General features: G+C 52.0%; 2 protein-coding genes across 3 annotated transcripts in view; one reads left to right on the forward strand and one right to left on the reverse strand.

Annotated features, from left to right (window-relative positions):
* Nucleotides 1–205: 205 nt before the first annotated feature.
* On the reverse strand, nt 206–3,197 carry TNNC1 (troponin C1, slow skeletal and cardiac type). The gene is made up of 6 exons (XM_037829112.1): nt 3,132–3,197; nt 1,641–1,671; nt 1,250–1,396; nt 859–973; nt 491–627; nt 206–413 (listed from the first exon to the last, which is right to left on the reverse strand). Exons 1-6 carry the CDS (start codon nt 3,153–3,155, stop codon nt 382–384), a joined length of 486 nt encoding a protein of 161 aa, XP_037685040.1. The 5' UTR covers nt 3,156–3,197; the 3' UTR covers nt 206–381.
* Nucleotides 3,198–4,710: 1,513 nt separating this feature from the next.
* Nucleotides 4,711–14,243, forward strand: part of NISCH (nischarin) — a 32,545-nt gene continuing 23,012 nt past the window's right edge. The window contains exons 1-3 of one of the 2 annotated variants that reach the window (XM_037797818.1): nt 4,711–4,891; nt 6,936–7,019; nt 7,731–7,913. In XM_037797818.1, the coding sequence (XP_037653746.1) occupies nt 4,793–4,891; nt 6,936–7,019; nt 7,731–7,913 (366 nt within the window). In that variant the 5' untranslated portion in view covers nt 4,711–4,792. The remainder of the gene's footprint in view (nt 4,892–6,935; nt 7,020–7,730; nt 7,914–14,243) is intronic. The other variant, XM_037797815.1, reaches the window with a different exon arrangement.

Below are 14,243 nucleotides of genomic sequence, written 5' to 3' on the forward strand. Positions count from 1 at the left end.
GTGGAGAAGGGGCCGGGGCATAGGCAGTTACAGAAAGCAGCCAGTGGGGCATGGTTTATCCGAGCCTCTCCTGCAGAAGGCAGTGTGGACTGCTGAACCTAGCCTGCCCAGACGGGGAAGGAAGTGGTGGTCAGGGTAGGAGTGGACCCTGGCAAAGAGTCCACAGACCCCGGGAATGTCAGAGCCAGACACCAGACCTCCAGGAGTAAGGTTTTATTTGCATTCCCCAGGTCAGGGTTGGGAGAGGGGGACAGGGAGGGCCAGGGACTGAGGACACCCCCAGGCTGAGGTCCTGGGGACCTGGCCTCCCCCCCGACCCCAACCCCAGGGCCCAGCTGGAGGGGGCTGGGGAGTGGGCACAGGCCACTGTCGGGTCAGCATCTACTCCACGCCTTTCATGAACTCCAGGAACTCTGTGGAGAGAGATGCTCGTGTGGGTCAGAGGTGGGGGCTGGGTGGGGTGAGGAAAGCCAGGGGCCCCCCCACTCACCGTCATAGTCGATGCGGCCGTCGTTGTTCTTGTCGCCATCCTTCATGAGCTCCTCAATGTCGTCCTCGGTGATGGTCTCGCCTGTAGCCTGCAGCATCATCTTCAGCTCCTCCAGGTCGATGTAGCCGTCGGTGTTCCTGCAGGGAGGACGCAGGGTCCGCAGAGCCCAGAACGGGCCGGGGAGAGAGGAGCAGGCAGCCCCACCCACAAGGAGGCAGGGCAGGGGGCACTGGGCGGTGGGCATCCCACTGCCCCAGTGCACAGACTGGGACTCCGAGGCCTCCAGGTCACTGGGCCTGGAACTGAGACCACCCCCTTTTCCCAGCTCTGCTGGAGTTGGGGTCAAAGGTTGGGGGTCACGCACTCACTTGTCAAACATGCGGAAGAGGTCAGACAGCTCCTCCTCAGACTTCCCTTTGCTGTCGTCTTTCATGCACCGAACCATCATGACCAGGAACTCATCAAAGTCCACGGTGCCGCTGCCTGGGGGGCGGGCAGCACAGGACGTTAGAGAGGAAGAGAGAACTGCGGCCACTGCCCTTGACATGGGACCCTGGGATTCTCAGAGCATCCTCATGGCAGCTCTGCGAGGCACGCATGGTCATTGTGACCAATTTATGAGCAGGAAGACTTTGAGGCTCAGAGAGACTGAATAGCTCCTTCAGTGGCATGGAGTAATAAGTGGGAGAGCCAGGGTCCAAGCCCCAGGGAGCTGGGGGTGTGGATAAGACCAGGGCGTGGCGGGGCAGAGGGGCTCACCATCCTCGTCCACCTCATCAATCATCTCCTGCAGCTCCTCAGGGGTGGGGTTCTGGCCCAGCATCCTCATCACCTTGCCCAACTCCTTGGTGCTGATGCAGCCATCCTCAGCCCCCAGCACGAAGATGTCAAAGGCGGCCTTGAACTCTGTCCGATGGGGTGTGAGGGAAAGGCAGCAGCTGGACACAGAGCTCAGCAGCCAGGACCCCAGAAGACCAGATCCGTGGAGCTGCCCGCTGACCTGCCCCCTCCCCTGGAGAACTCTGAGGTCACAGCGAGAATGGCTCCAGCCTCAGGCGTTCAGCCCGGGATCTTCTCTTGGCGAGGGGTTCCCACACTCCCTTGGCCCAGCCCTGCTGCCTGCCCCCCAATGCGTTCTGGGGGCACTCACCATTTTTCTGTTCTTCTGTCAGCTGCTCTACCTAGAGGGGAAAGAAGGTGTCAGGACTCTGATTTGGGCCTCAGCGCCGTCGAGGAAACCAACCCATGCTACAGGTGGGTAAGCCGAAGCCAGGGGGAAGTGGGCTTTCCCAGGTAACAGGGCAGAGGCCCCAGTCCCCCCTCTCTGCCCCTGAAGCCCTTCAGTGACCCAGCTGGCTTCACTGGGGCTGGGCTCAGGGCCAGGGTGACAGGTGGGCAGCTCCTCCAGGGCCAAGGTGACTATGGGTGACAACAGTCAGTGACCACTCAGTGCCCTCTCAGCCCCCGTGCTGAAACCCAAGCTGGGTGGCCTAAGGGACAGCTGTCCTGCAGGCTGGGACAATAAAACCAGCGTGGGGGTGGGCAAAGCCACCCACTGTAACCTGACCAGGGCAGCCACTGGGCTATTTTTAATGGGGCACAAAGTTAAACCTGGTGATTGTTCTGGGGACTCTGGCATGCAGGGGGTGGGGCAGCGTTATCTGGCCCCCTGGCCGGCTGGTGCCGCCTCAGGAGCCAAAATTAGTCCCCAGCCCCGCCAGGCCTTGTATGGGCATGGGGCGGAGGGCTGCCTCCCCCCAAGCTCCATGGGCTCCTGCAGGATAGGCAGGGTCGCCCCCAGAGTCAGCTGCAGCCCCTCCCTGACCAGGAGTGGGGTGCACCTGGGGGTTGAGGGAGGGGTTCCCTTGGGGCCAGCTGTCCATGCTAGGATGTCCTTGTCTCCAGAGGGGAGGTCAACACCCCCTGGGTGGAACAGCATCTGAAACCCCTCAGTGGCCACAGGAAGCTGCAGGGACTTGGGGTGCCTACCCCCAGTTCTCACTCTCTCACCCTCACCCCCCAGTTCTCTGTTCCTTCTTCCCTGGCTCTCCCCCAAGCCCAATCCTCCCCTGCCTCAAACTTTAAAGCCTCTTCCTCAGCCCAAGATCAGAGATTTGCAGCCCCCTTGTCACAACTGCCCTCCCATTCTCCAAAGCATCTTCAGAGAGGGGTAGGAGACTCTGAATGTGTAAGAGGCAGAACATGAAGGGCAGAAATGAGGGGTGAAGTGGGGCAGGGAGACAGGGACAGATGGAGACTCAGAGAGACAGTGCAGGAGAAATAAAGAGATGGAGAGAGATCGAGAAAGACAAACATCCAGAGACAAGAGACGTGTGCAGAGATGTAGCTGAGACCCAGTGACACAGACCACAGAAACTGGGAGACAGAGGGGAGACAAATGCTAAAAGCAGTGACTTCCTTCTCTACCTACACTGACAGTTCCTCTCTAGACCCTGAATCCCGATCCCTTCTGTACCCCAGGATGCCAGAAACACCGTCCCCTGGAAGGCCTGGGCTGAAGGTATGTGAGTCCTCTCCTGGGGATCCACCACCTCCCTGTGGCAACCTTGCCCCCCATTCTGAGCCGAGTGAGACCCCCAAGGGTCTGCCCACCCCAGTCCTGCCCAGACTTGTCCCCTACCGCGGCCTTGTAGATGTCATCCATGCTGGCGGCTCACAGGTCAAGCTGCTGGGATTGCCAGCCAGCACTCGGTTTAAATAGCCCTGCCCCACTGCATTCCCGGTTGGCCTGGCCCAGCCCACCCCTGCCTACAGCATCCAACACTTCTCCCCCGGCCCCGGGAGAACTCTGGCTGGCCAGAGTCCCCGTGTCCTCTGCCCAGGGCAGGGAGCGGACAAAGGGGTGCAAGGACCAGACCTTTTCCCCTTTGTCTTCCACGGCCCTGAGGGGACTCTGGAAAGGTTTCCTGAATGAGGGCAAACATGAGCCCAGTACAGGACCATAACTGCAAGTAATAGGCCCCAGGCCAGGCCACTACACACAGCAGCTCAACCTCCTATCCAGTCAGGGAGATGGGTGCCATTGCCAGATAAGGAAACTGAGGTTCCCAAAGGGATGGTGACTTGACTAAGGTCTGGATGACCTAGCAGCTCCTTCCTTAGGCCAGACCTCTCTGGAGTGGGGAGCAGTATGCAAAGAGAGGAAGAGAGTGTTGGGGCCTGCCAAGAGAAGCCTCGAATGCCAAGATCAGAAATGGTGCTATGGAGTTGGTGGAGAAGGGTGTTGCTGACCCACCTGAGCACAGGGTGGTTTGGATCCCTCCAGCCAGGGGAGCCAGAGGAGCCATGCCCCAGACTTCCTCTGTCTCCAGGCAGAGCAATCCCAGCTTTGAGCTTGGGTCTGCTACACTCAGTCAGTGAGTCAACAAACACATACCTACAGCTGCCCCCACTGTTCCAGGCTCTCTCCCTCCTCATCTTTCAGCTGGGTTACGGCCTCCGTCTTCTAGGTTTCAGTCTTCCCCTAGGTTAGGGCTCCTTCCCTGTGCACTTGCTCCCCTCATTCAAGCAGTGTAGCTCCTGGGTCCAGGGCCACTCCGTCTCCCCTCATTTTGAACTCTGCTATGGAGGTTTTGTGCCCAATGGCCAGCACATACCCCTTTCTCACCCTTTTTCACTCAAAGTCCCCTCTTTTTCAACACAGCGGCTCCCTGCCTGCAAGACAAGGCACTGCAGGATTAACCTATTCAATTCTTCCAGCAGCCCCAAGTGACAGTAGAGATCCCGGAGATTATGAAGCGGCCCCGCGCCACCGTCTCCTTGCTCGAGCCCTAAGGACAGCTCGCATATTCCCCTCAACCTCTCCTACGAGGAATGAACCCAACAGCCAGGTGATGCGCGACTACCGCCTCCCTTTTTTTTCCGGAGGGGGAACTGAGGCCAGCCGGAGCGCTGACTAGCTTTGGGTAACACGGGAGGCGTGGAGTCTCTGTCCTCCCTTCCTGGGGATCGAGGGGCAATGCCCAGGACTGTCCCCGCTCCGGCCCTCAATTTCTTTCCAGCCACTAAGGCGGCGCGGAGCTGGGCGGGCGGCAACAACCTGGTACAGATGACACAACTGGGTGGACCCGCGCGGCCTGCGCATGCGCGCCGTTGGCAGCTCCTGTCAACTACTCCGGAGGGGCGGGGCGAGGACGCGAGGAGGCGGTGGGGCCAAGATGGCGGCTCTGCTCGCGGCGGGGACGGGGGGCGGCGGGGGCCGGGGGGCGGGGGGACGCTGACCCCGCCCCCTACTGCGGCTAGTCTACGCCCGGCGGCGGCGGCGGCGGCGGAGCCGGGAACATGGCGGCGGTGGCCGCGCGCAGCTTCGGGTCCGAGCTGGAGGCCGAGCCGGCCAAGGAGGCGCGCGTCGTGGGCTCCGAGCTCGTGGACACGTACACGGTGTGCTGGGGGCGCGGGCACCCGAATCAGGGGTGGCAGGCCAGGGAGGAGGTGGTAGAGGGCTCTGCAATTACGAGGAGGGGGGCCTGAGCTCGTGGAACCGGGGGAAGGGATGTAGGCCCCACAGGTCCGGGAGGAGTGTCCTGGGGCGGGGTCCGGGGAGGGGGTTGAGGAAAGGGTACGGGATCAGTTGGGGAAAATCTGGAGGTAAGAGGGGTCTGGAGAGGGGCCTCAGGATGGGGGGGGATGCCCCTCTAGTGCCTTCAGGCCTGCAGGGGAATGCCAGTCTGGTAGGCTGCGACGGGGGATCCAGGAGACTTTTGGGAGTGGGGGGGGGATCTCTGATGGGTGGAATCATGGGAAGGGGTCTGGGTCCCGCAGGCAGTGAAGGAGAGGGGGCGGGGCCCTGAGCTGGGGACTGGGATGGGGATGAGATCTGCGCCCAGAGGGCCCCGAGGTCGGGCGAGAGAATTGGGGAAGGGGTGGGGCCCAGGGCTGAAGCTTAGGACCCGGGAACCTTAGGGGGCGTCATCGCTTAGGACTGCAGGGCGAGGCCACGCAGCTAGAAGCCCACGTACACACTTCAAGGCTGTGCGGGTGATGGAGGACAGAAAAAGGGGGGATGTTCCAGATTGCGGTGGGGTTGGGGCCCCTTCTGGGTCTCGGATGGGGTTGGATGTCAGGTCTAGGGACCTGGTGAGCCATCCGGCAGGGACTGGCTTTGGGGTAGGGGCTCAGCAGCTTGTCCTTTGTTCCCGGAGGGTGGGGAGTGGGAGGGGGACCTTGGCCCTGCCTGTGCCCCACCTCCTTGGCCCCAATCCTAACGCCCTCCTGGGGCCATTCCTCTGGCTTTTTCCCGCCTCCTGGGGGGGCAGCAGGAGCTAAACTGCCAGACTAGGAAGAGGGGCTGGGGCGGATCCCGAAGCAACAGGCTCCAGTCCTAGAGGCTGTTGCTCCTGGCTGGAGGTTTCAGCGGAATTGACTATTTTCTCCTTCACCTTCCCTGCTTGCTGCTTAGAGGGGCTGGAAACTAGGACCAGGGGGAGCTGTTCCAGCTGAGGGGTGAGGTCTCTGAGCTGATGGCTGGCTGGCTATCACCCATGGGCTGCATTCAGCTGGAGAGACAGCTCCAAAAAACTCTCAGGCCTCTCTGCTCTTGTGCCAGTGGGGCTGAGCCCCTCCTCTGGATGAGTGGGGGCAGGAGGAGGTAGTGATCCAAGCTGACCCTGCCGTCATCTGTGAGTCGAATATTATTAACACATCCACCTTTTGTTGAACATTTGCTATATGTCAGGCCCGGTACAAAGCACTTTGCACACATTACCTTATTTGATCCTTAAACCTTCCAGATTTTAAGATGGGGGAATTGAGGTTTGGAGAGGTTAAGTCACTTGCTCATGGTCTCATAGCCAGGAAATGGCAGACTCCAGTTTTGAACCAGTGTCTTCTTGACTCCAAGGCCCATACCTTTAACTACTAAGCTGTATTGCTTCCAGCTAGGACTTTATTGCCCCATCACTGCTTTCCCCATCAGCTACTTATTGCCTTCCTCTTGGCTCAGCAGCAGAAATCACAACCATGAACAAGCTGAAAACATTGGGAAAGGACTTGCTTCCAGGTTGTAGTCAGATTTGGAAACCTGGACAGAATTACAGCAGAAAAGCTGGTCCTGCCAGACCTGGCCCTGCTCTGCCTCCTTTGGAAGGGGTTGCCTTGCCTGCATCTCAGGTTGGGTTGGGCTTTGAATGACCTGGAGGCAGGACGTAAAAGAATAAAGAGCTGGCCCGACAAGATAGAGACACCTTTTCCATTCCTCAGTGATGGACAGAGCTACAGGCTTATCCCATCTGCCTGTCAGATCCAGTGGCTGTGGAGGAGGTTGGGAGGGGGCCCTGCTGCTCAGCAAGGCTCAGGGGTGTGAACAAGACCAGCCTGAATTTGGGCGCAGGGTCTGAATACCCTGTAGCTCTTGCTGCAGGGCAGGGGAGGCTCCTGGCACTGGCTGGTGCCCTTTGCTATATGGACTGTCAGTTTTCCCTTTTAGGTTTACATCATTCAGGTCACTGATGGCAGCCATGAGTGGACAGTCAAGCACCGCTACAGTGACTTCCATGACCTGCATGAAAAGGTAACTCTTAGGAGCTGGGAGTCTGTCTCTCTGGGGCTCAGGGGCTTTTAGGCCAAGGTCCCATTGTGTCACAAGTTAGTTTTAGGGCAAAACAGGCTCAATGCCTGTAGTTCTTCTTTAATAAACCAGTTTATTAATGTAACTCGCAGAAGAGCTGGTGAATCCCAGGACTTCAACCCCAACATGAGGTAGTCTGGAAGGAATATATATGAACTTCAGTTTTGAGATTGCTAGTCCTAGCGAGGATGTGAAATGCAAGGACAGTTTCCTGGGGAGAGCTCAGGTTTGAACTTGTTCCAACTATCTATAGCTATTCTAGAGCTTGTACTTTAATACGGGGCTGTGATTCCATTACTCTCTTTGCTTTTGGAGAGGGCTTGCCTTTCTCTGGGTCATTTGCAACATGAGAATTTTAAAGACAACCGTGCCCTAAATTGTTTTCACTCAAGCTTTGGAAAAGATGGTGATTTCATGGGCCCAGAGGTGTTACTTTTCTGAATGCCACCAAAGTCTCCAGATGGAGATCTTTGTCGGAATTTATTTCTAATACTAACTGAATTGATGAAGCCAAATCTCATATGCACAGTTGGATCACTAATCTGGCCATGCTGCCGAGAGGGGCTGTGGAAGTTTTGATGAATGCCTGTCCTCAGGCTGTTTGACTCAGTTTGCCTCTTGGTCTGTGGTTGACATGCTTATGTTTTCTTACAGCTTGTTGCAGAGAAGAAGATTGATAAAAATCTGCTTCCGCCTAAAAAAATAATTGGGAAAAACTCAAGAAGCTTGGTGGAGAAGAGGGAGAAGGATTTGGAGGTCTATCTCCAGACACTCTTGGCAACCTTCCCTGGTGTGGCCCCCAGGGTGCTGGCTCACTTCTTGCATTTTCATTTCTATGTAAGTTCCTCTTGGGAGGTTTCTCCTTCATCCACAAACCCACAACTGCCAAGGTGTAAGACAGCAAACCAGTGTAGACCTCAGCTTTGAGGAGAAGTGAGCTTGAAGTTTCTCCTTGAGGTTGGAAGATGAAGGAATGTTGCCCTTGGGTAGAGACAGGGTATGGGCAGAGGCATGTTCATGGACAGATTTCTCTTAAATCAGGCTCTGGCCACAGAGAAGTTTTCCTCTACCTCCAGGCATTCTGTTTAGCGAAAACAAGCCTGTGGGTAGTCAAGCTTCGTTTCCATCCAAATGGATGGGGATCGATTAGGAATGGGTTAGAAGCAGAACTGACACCTGGCCGTAGAATATTTTCTACTTGTTGGTTCACCACTCAAAGCCAATTAAGGATCAGTCTGTGTTGGCAGAGTATTTCCATCTTGGTGCACGTCAGCATCTGCACTGCCAGGATCCGAGGCTGAGGGTAGATGGCTTCTTCCCATGAAAATGTGTTTCTTGGCATAGGTGTGTGCTTCTGGGTGGAGAGACAGATTTCATGGGCTGCTGGCAGCAGAATGAATTGTCAAGAAACTCAAGGAGGGCAGTTTGGTAGTAATGAAAAAAAAAGAACATTAATGACAACTAACAATTCTACTTCTCGGAATTTATCCTAAGGATAAAAGTCAGGCAACTGCAAAAAGGATACAGGCACAAAGGTAGTCATTCCTGGATTGTTTATAGTGGCAAGATACTAAAGACAATCCAAATGTCCTGTAGGAGGAGGTTAAAAACATTGAAGGGTACAGCCATATGGCTGAATAGTATGCTGCTGAGAAAATGATTTGTTGACATGGGAAAATAAACATGTTATTATACAAAAAAAAAAAGGCAGTTCATACGACAGTATGCAAAGTATGGTCCCATTTTTATAAAAAAATGTTTATATGGATATATTTTCCTAGGAAAATTCTTGAAGGTTATACACCAAAGTACAAGGAGTAATTATCACTTAGTAATAGATTTCTAGATAATTTATACTGGTTTTCTCTTTATGTGCTAGAGATAGGAAAGAATCCCCACTCCCTTTTCAGGCTCACTTTTTAGGAAGGGACCTGTGAGTTATGGTCTTAAAGGTCCAGCCATGTTTAAAATACAACCTTCTTGAAATGTGTTTAGAGTCAGACAGCTGAACCTTTCTTGGAGTGCTCAACAGAGCCTGGAAATCTGATGATTAGCAATAGCCTTAGGCCACTAAGCTTGGAGGGGCCATGTGGAAAAAAGGGTGGCATTTACAGATGGGGTATGTATATATGCTTTGGACTTTATTTAGCGTATGCCAGCAACTATGTGGTTAGCAACAGTTCCTGTTGTAAACATTATCTTACATTTTCTTTCCTTATGTGAGAAAAAATTCCTGTTCCTTATGTGAGCCTTTCAGATGTCCTTTATTGGTTAGTATTTTAAGAAGTACTGTATTTTAAGAAAGATGTGGTTAGCAGTTAAAGGATGAAACTTGATAAGCAGCCCTTTGAAAGCCTAATTCATAACCTGGGATGTGGTCCTTTGAGAAGAGGTGGTCTCGCTGCCTGCCCAGGTTTGCCCATCTCCAAGCAGGGAAAGGCCCGGGTGGCTCTTTTGAGACAGTTTTGCCTGTGATGGGCCTGGGACTAGCCTGCGTCCATTGCTTTGGTTTGAGGCATGTTCCTAACTGCTGGAACAGTCTGGACATATTTGAAACTACTGTTATCAAACAGGTCAGGCCCCTGGGTTATATAAATCAAGGATATTAAAAAGTAATGGACCCATCATTAGATTAAATTGGAGTTCCTCAAAGCACACTATGGACATTTTGGGCCGGCTAGTTCTTTTGGGGGTGGGATGGGGTGGGGGGCTGTCCTGTGCGTTGTAGGATGTTTACAGTATCCCTGATCTTTATCTACTAGATGCCAGTAGCACCCTAATCCCGGGTGTGACAACCAAAAGTGTCTACAGACATTGCCAGATGTTCCTCTGGGGGCATAATTGCCCCCAGTTGAGAACTACTAGATTAGAACTTCAATTGAATTTGAACAAACAGGGCCTAAAAAGTTTGTCAGCCTTTTCTTCAGGAGCTCTCTAGGGGAAGTTTCTCTAAAACTTTGTTCCATCAGTGTCTTCTCTGAAATTGTTCCAAATATGTTTTACCTCTTGTGGGGCTAACATTGGAACAGGGAGACCCATGAACTCTGGCCATGGTGTAGATCTTATTTTAATTTTTAATGAGATATAATTCATACCATGAAATTCACCGTTCTAAAATGATTTTTAGTATATTCACAAAGTTGTGCAAACATCATCACTCTTCTGGGGCGGGATGTGTGATGGTGGACTTGGGAAACAGGCAGAGCTGAGTTGTTCTCCCAGCCCTGCTGCTTCCCGACAGCTTATTCAGGTCAGTCATTTAGCCTCTCTGCTGGCCATTTCCTCCCCTGGGAGCTGAGAGGGATGATCAGGGACCCTTGGGAGGATGACAGGAGACCATGCAGTAAGGGTGACATGCTCAGAAGAGAGATGGCCCCGTGGTGGGGGCTCACCAGGTGCCAGTCAGTACTACGCTGGCCTGGCGAGGATAGGCACTCAGTTCCCTTGGAAGTGGTATTTGTAGCATTTTCTTATTTTAGGGCCAGTTGGCCAGAACAAAGAAGCTTTTTGAAATTTGAAAGCGGCTGCTATGACTGAACACTTGCCATCTTCTGTCAGAGTTAGCATCCCATTTATTTCTGTAATTTGCTTCAGTTGCAAAGTACTGAGGCTGTAAATGATAACAGATTTTTTTTCAGCTTATTGACTGTCTTGGAGCTTTCTTCAGTTAAAATTTAGGTTCAAATCCCTCAGTGGGGAATTTTTGCCTAAAGTTGAATCACACATCCTATACCTGACTCCTGCTAGAATGCCTCACCACGGTCTTAAAATAAAAGTTAGACAAGGTTCTCCAACTTAAAACGTGTTTAAACCACACTCAGGAGATGGTCTCAGTGACATGTAATTGATTTCCCTGTTAATGCCCCACTGACAAGTACACTGTGCTCGAGCACGTGCCCAGCGGAAGCATCGGGGTCCAGCCTGGAGTTATAAACTGAGCACAGCGTCCATGTTGTGGATACACGTGGTGATGGGGCTCCGTGTGCACAGACATGCTTAGCCAGAATGGGAGTTGCAGCGCTATGGCCTAACTAACTGGTGGGGCCTTTACATGAAGCACACCAACAAATCCCAGGCAGATAGAGGTCAGCGGGCTGATCGCTTGGTCTGTACACATTAGGGATAATAGTAATGTTACAGTTTTTAAACATAGCTAATAATATCTATCATCTTTAAAAAGTTTATTTCGATTCAGACATTTGTACCATCCCAAAGCACTTCTGACGTTTTGTAGGGAATCAAATCGCTTTGGCACAGGTGGAGTGGGGCATGCAGGGAGTCACCTGTCCCTGTGGGTGGCCTCCCGGGGGCATTGGGCAGCAGGCCTGTCATCTGCCCCATGTTGGGGTGGGGGTGAGGGTGATCACACATCTCTCCTCACAAGGCCGCCCTGTAGTCAGAGCATACTCTGAGGAAGGAAACAAAAAACCTCTCTGAGAAGACAGTATTCTAGATTGTTGGGCTGAAGCATTTCTTTGTTCTTCTCTCAAAGTGAAGATTCAACCTGGGAAATGAAATAGAAAGTGTTGCAGCAGTGTGCACTTCCTGTGGCCCCAAAGATAGGGCAAAGAAATTGTTACACAGTTTGCTTTTTTAGATTCCTCACAAGTGAAAACTTGCCCTCTGCTTGGTGTGAGAGCCTTTGGCCCTCGCCATCTCTTGGTTTTCTGGAAATTCTGGCCTGGTGCCGTTAGTGGGGCTGGTGTCCAAAGTGGGTTTTCTCCATGTTCTTTCTGAGCCGACACCAGTTGTCCGAAGGAACGGGACGTTGAAGGGGAGAATTGTAAGGTCCTCATCATGGACAGAGAGCCCTGTTCCTGTGTGAGATCTTCCAGGAGCCCCAGTGTCCGTAACAATGCCTGAGAGGCCCCAGGAGCTGTGGGACTTGAGGCAGGTGCTGGATTGGCAGCCCCTGGGACCTGCCCATTGATCCCCAAAATCTGTATCTTTAACTGCCCTCTGGGCAAATCTGACTGCAGGGAGGATTGGGAGGTGCTGATTTGTAGGTAGGACTTGGTTCTCAAAGCTGGCTATGGGGAAATGAGCCTTTGGATCATTCCAAGCTCTTCCTTGTCTTCATTTCTTCACAGCTGCCAAGGAAAATGTAATTGAGTTCAAGTTGTTTCAAGAACCTGAGTTGAACTTCAGAGTGAACCCATAGCCTCTCCTCTCACCTCTAGCTGGAACGCTTTCCTGCTCAGAGCCTGCTTTGTCCCTCTGGTGACCCTTTTGCATTTGGCCCTGCCGTGCTGCCAGACTCCAAGCCCCTTAAAGCTGGGCTATTTTTGCTCATTTTGCTCCCTTTGGCTTTCTCTCCATTGGAGGTGGAGGTGGCTGTGGAGGTTCTCACATTATATATAAACTGAGTTTCAAGATGATTAACGAAATAAACACATTTTTAAAATATAGCATCGAGTACCAAAAGAAAATTAGGAGAATATCTTTATAATCTTGGGATGGGAGAAGAAGCCCCAGAAACCACAAAGGAAAACAATCACAGATTCAACAATATAAACATTTAAAACTTCTCTATGTCAGGAAAGCCACCATGAACAGAGGTAAAGGGCACAACACAGTCTGGGAGAAAATATTTGCAGTGTATAAACAACTGTTAAACTATCCTTTAGGTATAAAAAATAATAACGAGGGGGCAAGATGGCAGACTGGTGAGCTGTATGTTTTAGTTACTCCTCCAGGAAAGTAGGTAGAAAGCCAGGAACTGCGTGGACTGGACACCACAGAGCAATCTGACTTTGGGCATATTTCATACAACACTCACGAACACGTGGAACTGCTGAGATCAGCGAAATCTGCTGTGAACTCATGAAGGACATGGACGATGTCTGATTCATTTCTGTATCACTGTTTCCCAATACAGAATAGAGGTTAAGTAATATTTGTTGAATGAATGAATGACAGTGGATGACAGGCATGTTGGGAGAAATCTCCTAAAGATGAGCATTGGACCTCACTCCTCGCTGCAGGCTGTGCACCCCAAATCGTTTTCTCTCCCTCCTGCCTCCCCGACTAGTTAAGTGTGGTCATGAACTGAGTTCTGAGTTGTGGTCCATGAAATGTAGGCAGAAGTGATGGATTCCATTTGGGAGTCAACGCTTTTCAAGGAGCAGGTGTGCCCCTCCTTGTCGTCTTCCCTTTCTCAAGCTGGAAGGAGCTGAAAACCAAGCCTGGGGGAGGCAGCGACAAGTGGTGGAAACCTGGACCCGGAATCACCATCAAGAAGGAAGGTTTACTGACTTGTAATCCAGGTTCAGGACTGTCACACAAAGAAGAAACAAAATCCTTGTGTGTTGGTTCCTTATTTATTTTGGATCCATTTATTTCCACAGCTTGCATTGCTCCAATACAGAAATTGGTACCTTGAAGTGAGGGTGTTACCTAAAATATATGGCGTGGTCCTAGGGATTGAGCAGTAGGTGGAGGGGACCCAGAGACCACTGAAGGAGAGTTGGGGACTCGTGTTAGGCACTTGCAACACATCCAGAGAAATGTTGGACTCAGACAACTTGGAAGGAAGACAAAGGGCCATGGAACTGGTAAAGAGTGTGCATTTTGTTGCCTAGAGCAAGGTATTACAAGACATGAGTTTAGGCAAGAATTGTCCCATTTGCAAGCAGAAATGAGAGGAAATAAAGAGGATTTGGAAATTTGAGGACTCTCTGGTTTGGTTGGATTTTTGTTACTTGTATTATTAAAGAGTGAGCAAGAAATAAAAAAAAAAAATAAAAAAAAAATAAAATAATAAGAACGAGGCAAACAACCAGAGAGGAAAACAGAAAAAGGACAGTCTGTCTCCTGCAACCTAGTGCCTTTCAAGCCCGTAAACACGTGAATTGCATGTCCTGATGGCCAGGATGTTCCTGTGAGTTATGAGGGTGATTGTGCAGCCTCCATCTGTACCTGTTTGTGAAAAGGCCTGTTGGCTACCATCTGTCAATTATTAAAATTCTTACCTGCAGGATGTAGGGCTGTGAGGCTGAGGGCATTTGGGGGCTCTGCCAACCTTGATTACACCATGAAGTGATGAGGTAATTGTGTACAGAGTGAGGCCTCCGGGCTGGGTGGTTGAGAATGTGGCTTTGGTGTATTCTAGCTATTTGAGATTGGAGAGTTCCAGCTCCTCTCTACCTAAGTTTGCTCTTCCGTGAA

The sequence above is a fragment of the Choloepus didactylus genome, chromosome 1 (assembly GCF_015220235.1).
Source record: "Choloepus didactylus isolate mChoDid1 chromosome 1, mChoDid1.pri, whole genome shotgun sequence".
Classification (NCBI taxonomy): domain Eukaryota; kingdom Metazoa; phylum Chordata; class Mammalia; order Pilosa; family Megalonychidae; genus Choloepus; species Choloepus didactylus.